General features: G+C 41.2%; 1 protein-coding gene across 1 annotated transcript in view; it reads right to left on the bottom strand.

Moving 5' to 3' along the window:
• Positions 1-7,618: 7,618 nt before the first annotated feature.
• Positions 7,619-16,989, bottom strand: part of COL4A3 (collagen type IV alpha 3 chain) — a gene marked incomplete at its 5' end in the record, with an annotated part of 121,095 nt that continues 111,724 nt past the window's right edge. Inside the window, 8 exons of the mRNA XM_084246007.1 lie at positions 7,619-7,920; positions 8,478-8,650; positions 9,656-9,770; positions 9,847-10,024; positions 10,943-11,155; positions 14,495-14,593; positions 15,460-15,585; positions 15,672-15,743. Of these exons, the coding sequence (XP_084102133.1) occupies positions 7,836-7,920; positions 8,478-8,650; positions 9,656-9,770; positions 9,847-10,024; positions 10,943-11,155; positions 14,495-14,593; positions 15,460-15,585; positions 15,672-15,743 (1,061 nt within the window). The 3' untranslated portion in view covers positions 7,619-7,835. The remainder of the gene's footprint in view (positions 7,921-8,477; positions 8,651-9,655; positions 9,771-9,846; positions 10,025-10,942; positions 11,156-14,494; positions 14,594-15,459; positions 15,586-15,671; positions 15,744-16,989) is intronic.

The following is a 16,989-nucleotide window of genomic DNA, read 5'->3' as shown; positions in this document are numbered from 1 at the left end:
TGAATGCGACACAGAAATGACTTCCATCTAGGGAGAGAAAACACCTAAGATCAGACAGTCTCTGGGTGCGATGCTGGAGGCCCCTTTTCTGTATTTGGGGACAAGGAGCCCCGAAGCTATTTCTTTCCCTTAAACTGAATCTTCTGCAATTAAAAGCGGCCATTCCTCTAAAAGCCTTCTCCCAGGAGCATGCCCCGGCTCCCGTGCCGTGGGGCTCAGCCTGCGCATCTCTCGCAGGGTGGAGGGGCCTCGTCCTGCAGACACCCCAGCTCCAGCGAGGAGGCCGGGGCGCCGCGCCGAGGCCTTTCTTCCCGAACACGTATTTTCCCCAAGCGGGCAGCAAACAGAAACCCTGCTCCAGGATCGGCGGGCGCCGGCCTCAAGGTCACACTGGGGGCGCTGGGGGTGCCGGGGCCGGGCGGGCGGGCGGGGTGACCTGCGCGGCCCCGGGTCCACGCCCCGGGCTCGCGACCCCCCAACTGTCTGCGGCCGCAGAAGGCGGACTTCGCCCACGAACCGGGGCAACGAACCAGAAGGGGGTTAGCGGGGGGCCCCGAAACGCCGCCGGGGCGTGTGCGGCCCGGCCCCCCTCGCTCGCCCGGCCCGGGGGGAAGGCCCGAGGCGGGGGACACCGGCAGGGCCGGACGCCCGCGGGCGGTGGGTGGCGACCGCGGCGCCAGGCCCGCCCGGGCCGGGAAGAGGCCAGCACTCACCCCTGGGCCCGCTGGAGGGTCCCCGGCGAGGGCCGCCGCCCGCCGGCTCCGGGGCGCCCGGGTGAGCGCTCTCAGGGGCCGTTGGCCGAGCGCACGGAGGCGCCGGGGCAAACACCGGCCGGAGCGGCCCGCAGCGGGCCGAGAGACGCGAGAACGGCCCGGGCTGGCCCCCTCCAGGAGCCGTAGCAGAGGCGGGTTCGTGGTCATGTGACACGGGGAAGGGCGGACGTGAGGCTCACGCACAGGGCGGGGACCGCGCGACGTCGGCACGGAGACATCTTTGATGAGGGCAAAGAGCGCCGCGTGCTGATAACACTTCTGCTGACATTGCGGTTCGTCCGTCCACCGTTAAACTTACTGTATTTCCCGATGTCTAGGAGCCTCGTGTTTACAGGAGAAGCCTTCGCTGGCCAGTTCGAGTTACTGTTTTTAGGACGAGCCTCATTAAAATCTCTTTGCTGTGAAGCCCAAGAATCTGCATATTTCGCCCTCTCTGTGATTCTTAAACGCCAATTTTGATTATTCTTCCACCCCTCTACCAGGAATCTTTCTCCGGAGATGCTCTTTGCATCTAACCACCTAACGACTAACTTCCCATAGGAAAATTCACGTTCAACATTGGGACGGGCTGAAGCCATATCACAAATGCTTTGTAAGCCTTGACATTAACGAACAGCCAAAGACGTGCACTCAAGCATGTATATCCCCAGAATCTGAAGATATTCTTGAGATATTATCATAACTCAAAATAATTTGAGAAGCCCTCTAAGAATTGCGTTCTTGGGCCCTTTCTAATAGGAAATCCTTTGAGTTTTAGTAATGACCAGACACTGGGTAGGTCACCTGTGACCCAGACCTTTAGAAATGAATCTTCCTGCTTCCACTAGTATCTTTCCAACTCTTATTACTTGCAGTTACCCCCCCCACCCCCCAAAAATGAACTAACTTCCAAATGAAGATTGTGATCCAATTACCAAGTCCAAGTCTTATCTCTTAATCCTGATCCCCACCAGTCTTCCTGAATTATTCTGTTAAATAAAACCTAACGCTGTCCAATAGTAGATTCTCAAAAGACATTTTCTCTCTCACCTGGAAACTGCTTCTTCCTTTATTTTTTGTTTTTTTTTTTTTTTTTTTTTTTGGTGATAATTTTACAGGGCAACCCCAATTGAAATGGGTTGGCCTGACTGTGGGTCCTCACCAGCCCATTTAAAAGGGACTTATAATGAGACTCAGCTGTAGGTACACACAAAAAGGTTCATAAAGGTTTTATTTACAAAAAGGGGAAATGAAGAAATGAGTAACTCAGGGAGAGAGAGATAAATTGCTGAATGCATCTCACCAGTTCCACTGAGCTGGGACCCAACAGTGCATTGACAGGTGGTGAAAAACCAAATACCCCCAAGGCCCACATGTCTGGTTATAAATAAAACCTGGCCGCCTAACTCCACCCTGAGTTCCCAGCAATCCTCCCTTGAATACATTATGGGATTTGTAGTCCTTGGTGCCTTGGCTCTCTTTGGTCTGGGATGGGGGTGGGGTCCATAAAACCTGTTTGTGGAGTTTGTTCAGGAAGTCCTTTCCCCCCAGCAATACTTCACACTGGGTCTTCCTTCTCTTCCATCATTAATGTGTCTGTTCCTCTTTCTGATCCAATCTGGCATTGCTTATTTTTACACCCACAGTTGCTGCAAATCTTTTGTGGGAAAAGATGACATATAAAGCTAACATATTAACACACTCATTTAGTCTCATCCTGTTGACCCATCGGTGCTTGATCCCCACAGGGGTTCATGCTCAAATTTTCTCCCTCTTCCCGATCTAGATCCTTTTGCTGAATTTCCTTTTTAATTTAATGGTAAAGTTAAGTTTTCTAGTCACCAAGTTTCAAAATTATGCTTACCTTTCACTGTCTCCCAAGTATCCCATCCTTTTGATTCTCCCTCATCAATTTCAACTGTCCATTTTCCGTGGCATTTGTGTTCCCACTGCTAGTCCACTACTCATCATTTGAGCTGTTACCCAGTTAAATGGCATCTCATCATCAGCCTTTATTCACCTAATTCTTATTATATGATGGATCCGCAAAGAACTTATTTTTATAATCTGTGACACTGTAAACATCCAAAGTGGGTATTTTGCTTGGCAACAAAAAGCCAAACTCTGAAGCATGAGAAATGTTCTTACTTGAAGGAGTTTATTATACAAGATGGCCAGCAAAGGAACCAGCAATTGGGCTGGCATCCTAATGAGGCCCTCTCCCCTCATACCTGGAGTGCTGTGATTATATAATGGGGGAAGGAGCATGAGGGACACACAGGGCGCCCAGAAGGTGCCAGATAGTCAAGCAGATGTGAATAAAGATGTTTAACTTTCCCAGCAGTGTGTTTTCTCAGCAATCATCAGCTGTCTCTTTCTGATGCCACTATCAACCTCAGACGGACACAGAGAATTTTATTAGGGGCATAAACCATCTATTTTTCAAGGTCCCAGGAATGAAGTTGGAGCCAATTAACAATCATGGGAGCGGGTAGGGAAAAGAGAGAACAAAGGGTAGAGTTTATTTCACTTTTTCTAATTTTCAGTCTTGAGAAGTTTCTTTTGTTGCAAAATAGAAAAGATATGGTTACAACATCCCAAATTTGAAGGCCCAGGTTCAAAAAGAAATTGATGATTTAGAGTTCTCTACAAATCCAAAAGTTCATAACAAATCACTTAATTTTTAAAAACATTTGATGTCATGCAATGGGCTGGCAAGGGGAGTATATTAAATACTGGCTCTTCAAGGTTACTGTTTCTGTCATTATTAGACTCTTGCTCAAAATCTTCATGAAGTACAAGTTCAGTCTGGTATTCTATACCCTACCTAATTTGACCCTAGCCTCCTACAATGCTACTTTTCCACTATGTGTGTGTGATGCATATGTATTATGTTATGCATATATTCTTAGCCACTAATTCTTCTCAGGAGTTGGGAGTTCTCCCTGCTTGCCTAACAATTTGCCTTTTATTCGTGCTTTTCTGCCACCTGGAATGCCTTTTGCCTCTGACCACCTTGTCTCTTGATATGCTAACTGCCCTTCAAGGACAACCTAAAATGTGCCCTCTTTTGTGAATTATTTCCTGAGGCCCCCATCTTTTGAGCCACTATTTGTCCTCTTAAGCTCTTATCAGTCTTTCCAGTATTACAACTATCTATGCATTTGCCTTATTTGCCCCTATGAACTATTAATTTTCATACTGAGACTAAGGTATGTGTGTCTCACTCATCTGAATATGAATCACATATATTGGGCATATTGTAGGTCTTGAGTATAAAGTCATGAGGCCTGTTTCCATATTTGATTGATGGACTAGAATTGAAGATAACTAAAACAATAGTTCAAAAAAGGTTTTGAGCAATGTCAGCATTTTTAGAAAAACCATAAAGCCTACAGAAATCTACAGGGGGCCATATTTATCTGAGTGTTTAAATTTAGCCTGATTCTTCAAAATCAGTTACTTTTTTGTCCATGTTTGGTTGTCTCTTTGTTTCCAAAAGAGAGGGTATAAACAATGATTAGTTCTTCTCCAGTGATGTGAAAATATGTTCACAGTGTAACAAGTCTTTAAAAAAATCTGTTTTTTTAAAGATTTATTTATTTACGCATACAAGAACTGGGGTGCAGGCTAGAGGTACAGGGAGGTGAGCGAATTCACCAGAGACAGTGGGGAACAGAACAGGCAGACTGACTGAAATATACTGCTGAGGGGAGCAGCGGAAAGACGGGAGAGGTCTGCTGTACCATATGGGCATCTCCCTGGCTGGGGATCAAACTTGTGCTGCAGAGGTTGTGGATTGCTTTATAGTGCGGTGCTTAACCCCTTGCATCACCAGGGAGGCCCTTAAAGAAAATCTTGCATGATTTTTTAATCCCATTTCTTGTTTAAAAATATTCTTACAGGAAAAAAGTCTGTCAGATATATACCTTAATTATCGTGGGTGGGAGTGAAGGTTTGGATCATGGAAATGTTTACATTGTTCATAATTTCTGTTTTGTTCACTGTATTTTACAGTGAACACCTATTGTTTTTACAATTCAATATAATTTATTCCATTTTTGAAAAAAAAAAGGCCAGATACAATTTTGAAAAAAAATTTTTTTTAAAGACATGTTTATTTATACAAGAACCGGGATACAGGCCAAATGTGTGGGAGGGTGAGATGATTCACCAGAAACAGAGCGGGGAACAGAACAGGCAGACGGACTAAAATACACTGCTGAGGGGAGCAGCGGGCGAGACAGGAGAGGTCTGCTGCACCAAATGGGATTCTCGCCGGCCGGCTTCACAGTACAGCGCTCAACCGCCTGCGCCACAAGGGAGGCCCAATTTTGAAAATTTTATTCTTAGAACATTCAATAAAATATTTTGGCAATAATTACAGAAATATTAGTACATTACAATATTGTAATTTAGTCAGGATATATAATATAAAATAGTCAATAATATATAATAGTCAATATATTTTAGATATATTTCATATGGATATAGAGTAAATATTTAATCAAGTGCAGTTGTAGTAAATTACATTTAAATCATAGAAAAAATCCTTGTAAGTTAAATTAGCAATAAAATTCAACTTTAAGCATCATTGTAATACTTTCATAAATAAGTTACCTAATAATGTCTATCTTGCAAAAAAAGATAGAAATTGTTATTTTAGCACACTGTGAAATTCCAAAGTTAATGCCTTAAATTTAAAAGAAACAAGTTATACACAGATTTGCTACAAGGTTAAATTTTAATAGCTTTGTAAGCTTCTCATAGATATCTGGAAAGTAAGGTACATGAGCTGTGTTTTAATGCTCATCTTAGAAGCATGACTGAATAACTATTAATATGGTTTCATTGGAATTTAAGGTTTTAGCATCATTTGTCTTCCTCAGAAGTTAAACACAGATAAGAAGGTAAGAGAAGACCAAGGCTTGGTGAGAAGCCAAGGTCAGTCACTTGGCATTAGCACCGATCTAGGGCTTTTACTAGATGCCCTTAAGTTCATTTGCAGTTGGGTACTTTGAAGAGAGACAGGGATGGAATATTTGTAGTCAGCTGTACCTGGTACTGACTGTGGAATTATTTCTTGGGTGCTGCCCAAAGCACTTTTCACAGTGCAGCAGAATCACCTTCAGGGCTTGTTAAAACAGAGTTCTGGGTCTGAGCTCCAGAGTTTCTGTTCTGCAGGTCTGAGATTGACCCTGTAATTTCTATTCACAACAAGTTCCCTGGTGCTGCTGGTCCAGGTAGCCCACTTTCAGAAATACTGGCCTACGGAGGGTGTGTGATCAGCTAGTCCTGTCGGCCTTTATAGTCGGCCTTTACAGGACATTTTTAAAGCAAGAAAGCCATAATCTTAGATGAGTCTAAGTAACCTAAGTAAAATGCATTTCTCAGTTTCAAAGTAAAAATGGCTTGACAGCAGTCAGGTGAGCAGGGAAGCAGGACTGTTGTCATAGCTTGTCACATCCTCACTTACAAAGCAACTGAGATTGGATGAAGAACCTGAATTTAAATATCAGCACCACCAACTCCACCTAGATGGATGAAGAAGCACCTTCAGAGCTTTGTCTCAGCACGCTTGGTCTCGGACATTCACCAAGCAGTAACAGCACCAAGAAGTGGTCTTTGGTATTTTGCATCTTTCTTTTTTTAACCTCGTCCAGACCTTGGCTTCTCAGATGCCTAAGAGAAGCTAAGAGGTCCTGGGCTCCTCCTGGCCATAGCCAGGCCTACTGAACTGTGATAATGAAAATAGAACAGTGATACAGTAACAAATGGGGGAGAACACAACTCCTATATGAGGGAGTCTTAACAGAAACAGGAAGTTACCTTCCCTGGGATATTAGCTTTATATGTGAGCACAGGCCTGGGGCATGGCTTGGTGCTGCATATGACGCTTGTTAAGTTGAATTAAGTGACTTAGGAATGTATCAACGCCCTGAAAAGCAAGTCTTAAGACATAGAGGTGCCAAGATATACAATTTGAATGCTAAGACTTTTTTTTTTACACAATGCATTCTTTCAACATGGTTTGTAAGACTATGTAACATAAAAACATGGTTTTACAAAGGAGAATAAATTGGTAAATAACCAGGTTAAATGGAATATTTAGAGCACAGGAAAAATAGGATTCTGAGTCTGATCAGCCAATAAATGCCTTGAGTTCTTTCACTGACGAGTGAGTGACTCATTAAGAAAAGGGTCGTACCAGCATTTGGGGGTGGGGGTAAAGAGCACACATAAGCAGCACCCTGAGCAGGGCCCTTGCTGTTGCTGTGGATGTGCTGGTAAAAGAAATTAAAATTGGACACATTTCAGAGCACAGGTTTGAAGGTATTCTGTCACAATGAATTCAGAGAGGATGAACCTTGTGTCTCCTTTGAACACAAGAGGGCTACATTGCTTCAGTGAAATGAATTCAATAGACAAACAACAGTGGCTTTTAAAAATGCAAAACCAAAATATACAGTATTCCCACAGCTATTATGATTCCGTTCAGGGAACTCCCTTTTGGCCTCAGTCTTGGGGATGTGTGAAAGAATCCTAGAAAATCCATAGTCCTCAGTTCATAGCTGTTTCCCTCAGGCCTTAGGTTACTTCATGGTCTGCAAATCCCTCTAGTCATGTCACCCCACTTATCCCAGACCCTTCCTATGCGGGGTCTGAAGTTTTAGGACGGGGGTGGGAGACAATCTCAGATGGGTGCAGCCTCCCTGATTGTCAAAGATGGAAGAATAGGCGCAAGTCCTGGGACTCTAGTGCACCAGTGACTAGCTGTTAACCCAGAGCATCAAACTCTGTACAATCACCATTGAGATGGTGTACAAATAAAACACCCAGTTGGTGCTACTTTGCTGTCCTACTTAGGGAACTTTGAAACAGCACAGGCTTAGAAGCCAGGCTCATGAACTAACTTAAAAAAAAAAAAAGCTTTGTTGGTTTAGAAACAGACAGAAACTTTGTGCCAAGCCGCTATAGAGCAATATTGTTTGGTTAAAGAAAAATACCCAAATAAATGCTTGCTCTCCATCATCACTTGGTTATTTGGGATGAAAAACAACACTTGTATTTTCTTTAATTTCTTCAATGTTTTCTCTTCATGCACACCCGACAGCGACTTATTATCTTTTCTAACTCCCCAGCTTTCACAGTTGATGGAACAGGTTTTCTGAAATAAAAACAAAAACAAAAAAAATATATATATATCATTTTGCATATAGAAAGGGAACTCTTGCTGGGTTTGAATTTCCCTCATGATTATTGTAGCTCATCTAATTACAGGAGGTATGTTTCTGAAAAAACATGTATGTCAACATTACATTCGTTTAGTCACATTTTAACAGCCCTAAAGAAACATGGGTCTTGATAAAAACTTATTGATCACTTTTTTAAAAACTACCCGTGCCCTTTAAAGCAGGTTGCATTATTCACTTCCAATACAGTTAATTAAGATTAACAGATAACTTCATGGTTTCGTTCAATACTTTATATTTCATGATGATAAAAATCACATTTTTTGTCTTTATTGCTCTGGTAGTACAAAACCATGGCTATGAATTAACTCTAGAACATTTGTAAACTGGAGTGTGAAGCTAAATAAGATTTTAGTGGCTTGGGATATTTTTGTGAGTTAATCAACACACAGGTGAAGAAAATCTAAGATAGACAACCTTTAAATAGTCCCCCCGCTGTGCCATCAGATTAAACTTGACTTTTAATAGTTACCTGAACATTCTTTGGGGGTTTAATGAAGCTAGCCAGAAACTGTAGGAGTTTGAATAGTAGTTGCACGTTCCTCTGCCATGGCATTCTATAAATGGGCTGGCTCGGAATTCTTCCAGGCAGGAGCCAGGGGAGGCCAGTGCTTGCCCAGCACCTTCAGAACCTGCACTTGTGAACTAGCACAAGAAAAACATACAAATAGCATTCCTGTCCACAAGGTCCAAATGGCAATGCTCTACTTTTTATTTTTAGTAGAAAACAATTAAAAAAAAAAAAAGGAAGGCATGAATTCAACTTCCTATGCTTCTTTACTCAGATTTACTAACATTCCATGCACCTTCCCAGTTGAGGAAAAGCCATCAAAAAGAAAGTAAAAGCTGTTCCTTCTGCCTAGAATCCTTCTACCTGGAATCTAGGTCTGACTCTCTGAAAGACTGTCCTTGACCTCATCCTTTTTAGAGTCTCTCCTCTGCCTTTATCTCCTTTGTAATTCTGGTCACCATCTGAATTCATTATTATTGTCATTTTGTCTTCTTGCCATTGTCTACCCTCCTCATTAAGATATTCATGAAGCAGGAATTTTGGTTCTCTATAGGTATCCTTAGTGCCTAGAGCTAAGGGCACATAGTAGGTGTTCAGTAAGTATATGATGAATTCATGATATGATAGATGGATAGCTGTGGGTAAGGAAGGGGGAAAAACGTATTCCTAATGTATCATAAGTGATCCTACCAATCACCAGACAGGTCCTAACAACCCTGTAATAGTTGTGAGACCTTGTTGACATGACTTCATTCTTATTTGTATAACTATAGAGGATAGAAACTACTTGGCAAGATTTTCATAAAGATTAGAGAGTTGTTAATATTAAAAATCTGCCACATTAAAAAAATAGGCATTTTATGACCAACAAATTGGTTGGTATTAGTCACTTAGGTGTCTTATATAGAATTTGTGGGTAATTTCCTCCTGGGAAGCATGTCTTTAAAAACGCTCTATTATTCACCAAAAACACAACTTAGAGTAAAAAGAAACATTTCTGCCAATTTTCAAGCAAATATCTGTAGCACATTGCACTTGCTGGTCAGTCAGCTTCATTCCTGGGGCCACATTTCGCCCAACCCAATATGAGATCCTAGAGATCATCTTGATGATGAATTTGCTGTTCTTTTTCTCCTTACCATGACAAAAGAAAATCCTTTCCAGAGAGAAATCCAGCCCTGGGGACACGAAGGAATGTCAGTGGTCTGGCTGTGAATGGCTATGGCCATGGCAGACCCTTCACAGACAGTGCATCTGAAACAGGTACATTTCATTACAAAGGAAGTGAGTCACCTGGCCCCATCATAAAACTAAGAAATTAGATGTTTACCTGCTAATATAAGGCTCCAGGGCCCTGCCACTAATTGGAGCCATATCCATTGGCATCAAAGCTGGTGTTGACAGCCAGTATGAATAATCATTTCGAGATGCAAAATTACATACATCATTGACGTTACAGAATAAGAATGGCATCGTGGTAAATCGCTGCAAGCAGCTGCCTAGAGTTCCTAATAAAACATCAGATCCCGTATCACTCAGTCAGTCAGGGAAAATTATCTTCAGTGTTGTCACAACACAGAGCCTAGTTTAAACATAAACTGACAAAAACTAGAGAATCATACTACAAGAGAGTTATTGCAAAAGGTGTTACTGAAAAGTTTCAGCAACAATAGACATCGGAGATTCAACAGGGAAACAAATCCTCCTTCTCCCACCCTTAATATAGCTTGTGGTCCTTTCTCATCAATGTAGAACTTGAGAAGAGAAGAGGTCTGTTGGAAAAATGTCTCTACTTCAAAGTATTCCCAGTTCTTCATGCGTATGTAATAGCCGAATTGTTAGAAAGATGTTACTTTTTTTAAAAAAAAAAAATTTATTTATTTACGCATACAAGAGCTGGGGTACAGGCCAGAGGTATGTGTGGAGGGGTGAGAGGATTCACCAGAGATAGAGTGGGGAGCAGAACAGGCAGATTGACTGAAATATACTGCTGAGGGGAGCAGCGGGCGAGACAGGAGAGGTCTGCTGTGCCATTTGGGTCAGCTCCCTGGCCAGCTGGGATTGAACTCATGCTGCAGTGGCTGCGGATAGCTTCACAGTGCTGTGCTTAACCCCTTGCACCACCAGGGAGGCCCCGAAAGATGTTACTTTTATGATTAAAAAACAGATGGGTGGTTTATGTGCAAATTGTTCTGCATTATTAAACAGGACAGGCTAGGCTGGTGCCCACGAGCTAGACTTCCCCCACAGCCTTATGTTTCACAGTGAAAATTAAACATGAAGCCAATGTTTTTCTTTTTCTCCTTGAAAACTGCTTTAAGATACTGGGAGTCTATTTACACCTAATTTCAGAGGCAAGCCCCCCATGCTCTACACATTTATAATCTGCATATGTGAAGCAAAGTGACTGGAAATTGGGACCTTACCCAGGTCTTGTCCATGTGCTTGTTCATTTCCTTGCACAAAAAGCAGAGAAAACCCACTGTAGAGCGGCTCTGTCCCTTCTGGGCATGAGGGGGTCGCTGTGGTCTGACTGTGCCTGGTGAAGAGGAAACCCCTCGCCCCTGCCGTGGGGGCAGGTGGGCCGGCCACTCCGGGTTTCCCCTTCACACCTGGTGGGCCATCTTTTCCAGGGGGCCCTTGGAAAGACACGTCACACAAAAATGGGGCAACACACAAAACCTCCAACTTGTTTTCCCAAAGTAGTAATCTAAAAGCTTATATCTGCTCAAGCCCCAATATAGAAAGATACCCTAAGAATAGTAGCTTAGAACACAGCCAAATGATATCATGAAATGTTGACTAGTTTATGACATGACACTTCTGGGATGTGTGTGTGTGTGTGCGTGTGTGTGTGTGTGTGTGTGTGTGTGTGTTGTGATGATCAGTTCTTTGTGGTCTTTGGGCCTCCCCTGGTGGTGCAGGCAGTTAAGCGCAGCGATGTGAGGCTGTCTACAGCCTCTGCAGTGTGGGTTTGATCCTGGCTGGCGGGCAAGAAACCCACATGGCATGGCAGACCTCTCCTGTCTCGCCTAATGCTCCCCTCAGCAGTGTTTTTCGGTCAGTCTGCCTGTTCTGTTCCCCACTCTGTCTCTGGTGAATCCTCTCACTTTCCCGCACGTCTGACCTGTACCCGGGTTCTTGTATGTATGAATAAATACATCTTTAAAAAAACAAATAAACAAACCAAAAAAAAAAGTTCTTCATTTTATGGCCCTGTGCTGTGCATCTCTGTGGTCTGCATCTGGAGTGTCTTATGTCCACCCTTTATGGATAAATGAATATACTCCCTAAAATGTAGGAAAACCAGAAGTCACATATCTACAATTTGGAAGTCTATTCAAGGAGATAAATTAAAAAATCACTTCTGCTTTTGATAAATTCAATAAACTACCACTGGAACATTGAAAGTACTTTCTTTTTTTTTTTAAAAAGATTTATTTATGCATACAAGAGCTGGGGTGTAGGCCAAAGGTATGGAGGGTGGGTGAGAAGATTCACCAGAGACAGAGTGGGGAGCAGAACAGGCAGATCTACTGAAATACACTGCTGAGGGGAGCAGTGGAGAGACAGGAGAGGTCTGCTGTGCCATGTGGGTCAGCTCCCTGGCCAGGGATTGAACTCATGCTGCATATAACTGAGTCTTAATGCCTTATGCCACTAGGGAGGCCCTGAAAGTACTTTCTAAAGATGCAAACTTCAAGAAAATTTTTGGTTAGTTAGACAAATGAGATCAGAAAAGACTTTTTTTATTTTTTATTTTTTTTACTGTATTAAGGGTGAATGTCTTATTTATATGAGTTGGAACCAAGTAAGTAATTTTATACTTTGCTTCCCTCTGCACTTGGAGCAGGCTAATCCACATCTGGCACCTTCTGACCAAGGACCAGTGAGCTCTCCTTCTCCTGCTCCCATGCCTTGCCCTTCCTATTCGTCCTCCAGTAGCTGTTACTGTTAATATCGGCACAGACACCTCCTCAGCCTTGATACATTTCTGTTGCCACTGTACTCTACCCACCATGCCAACCTGGGGTGGTCTTTTAGGATCCAGAGGAAATTCAGAAATTGTTGGGTGCTGGGCCTCGTTACAAGGGCATGTAGTTGTTGTTTGTAAACAACATGCCTCAGAATCAAGTTGTGCCCCAGGTTAGTCCCAAATCAGAAGTCAGTACTTTTTACTGGGATTGTTAAAGCCCCAGTATTATACCTATTCCTATCTTCTCCAGGGACTTGGCTCATTTTTTTGGTATTAAACACAGGACAAATGCAGTATTTTCAGACTCGTCTTCTTAGAAAGTACAAACTTGCAATATTTTTAATATATCAGATAGGGAAGATGCATATTATTCACTTTTTCTAATGCCAACTCATTCACAGTGGCTGTATCTTACTCCATGAAAAAGCTGCCTCCAGGTCTCTGCACAGTGTGAAGTGAATCACTGAGCTGGACAGGAACCGGAGGTTAGTGTCTGTGCAAATATGCCCTTCCAAGAAATGGACCAAGGCGCTCCATTTATACCAAGGCTATTTAAATCTTAGATCCCTTGCCATTCTTTCATTTTTATACCTTCACCTAACCTTGCGCCTTTCTACCACTTGGACTGTCTACTTGCTAAGTCTTAACACAATTTGCATTGTAGCACTCACCCTTCCTGTGATCCTATTCCAAAACAAAGACGTGGTCAGTAAAGTCTTTAAATTAATAGGATTATTGATCAGTTTTATTTTTTACCACATTGAAAAGCCCATGGTAAGGAAAGTCAAAAGATTAACAGTGCTTTAAAATGCATGCATGCAATATGAAGTAATGAGTGATTATGTCATTAATATTTTACTAATATCATTTATATTACATTTGAATTTTTAAATATTTCAACCTCTAATCTTAACAGTTTTATTATAGATCTAGGCAACTGTCAATAAATTGGAAAATCACATTTACAATTTGCTCATACTTTAACAAAGTCAACAATTCTATGAAAATAAGATTTGGATATCTAGAGCTTTTCTAGAAGGTGATTTTGATCGATGTGTATCAAATTGACATGGTTTATGTTCAGACTAATATATTTCAGAGGTCCTTTTTCAGAATACATGTGAATTGCTGAGTAGTATTCAAGAATGACATAGTTAAAAGACAGCTTTCCTCAATAAGAATATTAAGTTTCTCTTCTATTCATATCAAGTTAATGTTTTTCTAACAATATATCTTTCTGCCACTCCTCTAAGGAAATATTATTAGCTAAGTACTCCTATAAATTATTAAGAACATTATTGACTTTTCTGAAAGTGGAATTCATGTTTCAGTAGTTCTATTTGTCCACAGGCTAAAACTTTGGAGGACAACTACTCAGTGAAGAGCTAGAAAGAATGGTGCATTCAAGTAATTCTTGATTACTTTCTATAAATTTATTTAAATTATTTTCTATATTTTTTACATCATTTTTAATTTTTGTACAATGTTTGCATTTTCATCTTGGTTATAGTCTCTATAAAACTCCCACCACCCATTCACCCGTGAACTATCACCATGGTCCCTTGTGCTCTTCCCACCCCTGTTTTGCTCCTACTCCCTTCTTCCCCTCACCCCCAAAGTATGTCTCTGATTTATAGCTACCTGATATTTTTCTTTTTCTTTCTGGCTTATTTTAGCATGATTCCTTCCAGCTTCATCCATGTTGTTGAAAATGGCATGACTTTGCAACCCAATGTTTATTGCAGCCTATTAACAATAGGTAAGCTATGGAAACAACCCAAATGCTCAAAAATAGATGACTGGATCAAGAAGATGTGGCATATATACACAATGGAATATTACTCAGCAATCAAAAAAAATCTTGATTTTTTTAAAATCTTCTTCCAAATGAACATTTTGCTTCTACTCTGATCTGAACAATGGGAACAGAAGGCTGTAGACTACTATAGTAGTCTGCTTGTTGAAACAGCCCTTTCCATGAAAGAAACTAGCTTGTGCCTACCTTGTTCTCCTTTACAGCCTTTGTGGCCCTTTTCTCCAATTGGGCCAGGAGTTCCTGGTTTTCCATCCTTGCCTGGTTGACCTCTTGGCCCACAGGGTCCTAGAGAAAAAAACCAACATTGTATTAAGAGGTTCACTTAGCCTAAAAAGTCGGGTGACTAACCATCCTCATTTACCTGGAAATCCCCAGTTTGAGCAGTGAAAGTCCTGTGAACTGAGCAGACCCTCAGCCCAGGCACATGGGGGCAATTGTTTATCCATCTGTTACATGAGCTTGCCCAGGGCATAAAACAGACCCTCAAGAACAAACTGGGAGTATCTGACCCACAGCAGCCTAAAATTGTGCTGCCATTTTGATTTATTTTGCTTCAGAATTTGCTATGCCTTTGTATTGAGCCAAGCAATAAGCAATATGTCCCAGGTGACTCAGGCAAACTCAGAACATAACAATTCCATTTGAAAGTCTATGCAATATACTAAACCTATATAAAAGGGTCATTTCAATTTCCATACTGAATAAAACATGGTTAATCACCAATGTTTGGAAAAGATTTCATAAAATTAATTATACATTTGCACTGTTACTTTTCTAAGTACTATGTAGAGTTAGAAAAGTCTTAACACAGAGCACTCGGGTTTATTCAGCCCATCGTTTAAAAATGTCAGGGTCTGAGACTGACAATTGTCAGAGAAGACAGACATTAATAAAAATAAATATAAGTACCCTAAAGTACATTTGCTCAAGTTTATACTATGCACCTTAATTTTTCATAGATTCAATGGAGTCCCAAGGTCTCTAATTTCAAGAGTTTCAAGAGCAAAACAAACTTAATCCTAAAACTGATTGTAAAGGCACTATGTTTTCAACATTATCTGTGAAGTTGTATTGTTGGCTTCTAAAACATGTCACTGGTATTTTGGTTCAACCACTTCCTATCAATCCAGTCACTGCTGCTAGTCCCACACCTGGCTTTCCTGGTGGTCCTGGTGGCCCAGGTTCTCCTCGCATCCCTGGGGGTCCAGCTGGACCAGGTGGCCCCTGGCTTCCTGGAAGGGAGATGATCGTAACTGTGCCAAAGTCTCCACGTGCACCTGTTGACATGAACATAAGAGGAGGGAGATCTCATTGATAAATTACCTTTCTTCTAGGAGGACAATACTTAGGAAATTATATTTACCTGGTGGCCCTTTTGGCCCAATTTTCCCTGGAGGTCCCACTGGTCCCAGAAATCCTGGATTACCCTTCTCTCCTTCAGAAAAAAAAGATAATGTAACTCTACTTAGAATACTGAGTTCCCCTGTTTTTCAGGTTGATGAGCAATTTTAAGGACAGACAATGTAAGTTATGATTGGGGGCTACAACTTCATTATATCCACTAGAGGCTTGTCATTTCACTTGGACGTAATCAGTCATGTTTAATGACTATAAATAAATATATTTTATAATTAGATATTAAAGAATTTAATATCTGAAGGGGAAGCATTTCTAAGAGTTCAATTTTTAAACTCAGAAACCAATTCAATATTTAAGGTAATAAATAAATTGACATCCAACCCATTTTAGCACATCCTGGGGAATTACATTGCCTGATGATCTTAGTTATCTATTTACTCAGCTGATTACTCTTGTTTTACTAATAGCCTAATAGACTATCTGCCCTCTATAAACTAACAGGGTGGTAAGATATCACTTCTACATATTTGTAGCCCTTGGCACCAAAAAAAAAAAAAGTTACCAAGAACCACTAATTTGGAGAACTAGTCTCTTATAAAGAATCTTGAAATAACACAGATTTCACATTTGATTATTTAGAAAGACTTTCATATTAAAATATGATTAATAGAAAAATAGAACAAAACAATTACATTAAAAAGTTAACTGGTAATTAAACTATAAAGTATCTACTTGATATCAGAAGTTGAGGTGGGTGTTAATATTTACTTGGATATACCAGAAGAAGCTTAAATATTTTCCCCTTTGGTGATTAAAAATTTCCAAATAAGGAAGTGGAAGTACATCAGTATTGTCAGCTGTTGGTTTCATTATGAAAGTAAGTGGGTAATTAAATGTACTTATGGAACATATTTCAAGAAAACTGGTTTTGTGAATCTCCTCTCGAAACACCCTTCAGTGTTTCAACAGAATGTCTCTTTCTTTAGTGGGTTCTTTTTATATGTTGTTTTCCAAATGGTAGCTATTCCTTTTCTGAGGTGGTACACATGTTCCCCAGGCTACCTGGCAGTATTCACCTACCAAAGCCTAGTGGAACTCCTCTGAACCACTTATTCTTTGCTAATTTGCTCCTTGGAGAGTAAGTGATTAGAAGCATTGAAAAGGACCTTGTTGAGTTTACTTTGTCCTTACTTGGACCTGGAAAAGTTTTCCTGCACGAAATTGTGGTTTTATTCACTCTGGCTACACTTTTATTTTGAATCTCTGTAGTCTGTGATAGTGGGTTCCCTGCTGCACATTAATGATACCATTTAACCAGCTAA

The sequence above is a fragment of the Talpa europaea genome, assembly GCF_964194135.1.
Source record: "Talpa europaea genome assembly, chromosome: 1".
Lineage (NCBI taxonomy): Eukaryota > Metazoa > Chordata > Mammalia > Eulipotyphla > Talpidae > Talpa > Talpa europaea.
The sequence above is the reverse complement of the archived record's forward strand: the minus strand, read 5'-3'. Positions and strand labels throughout refer to the sequence as shown.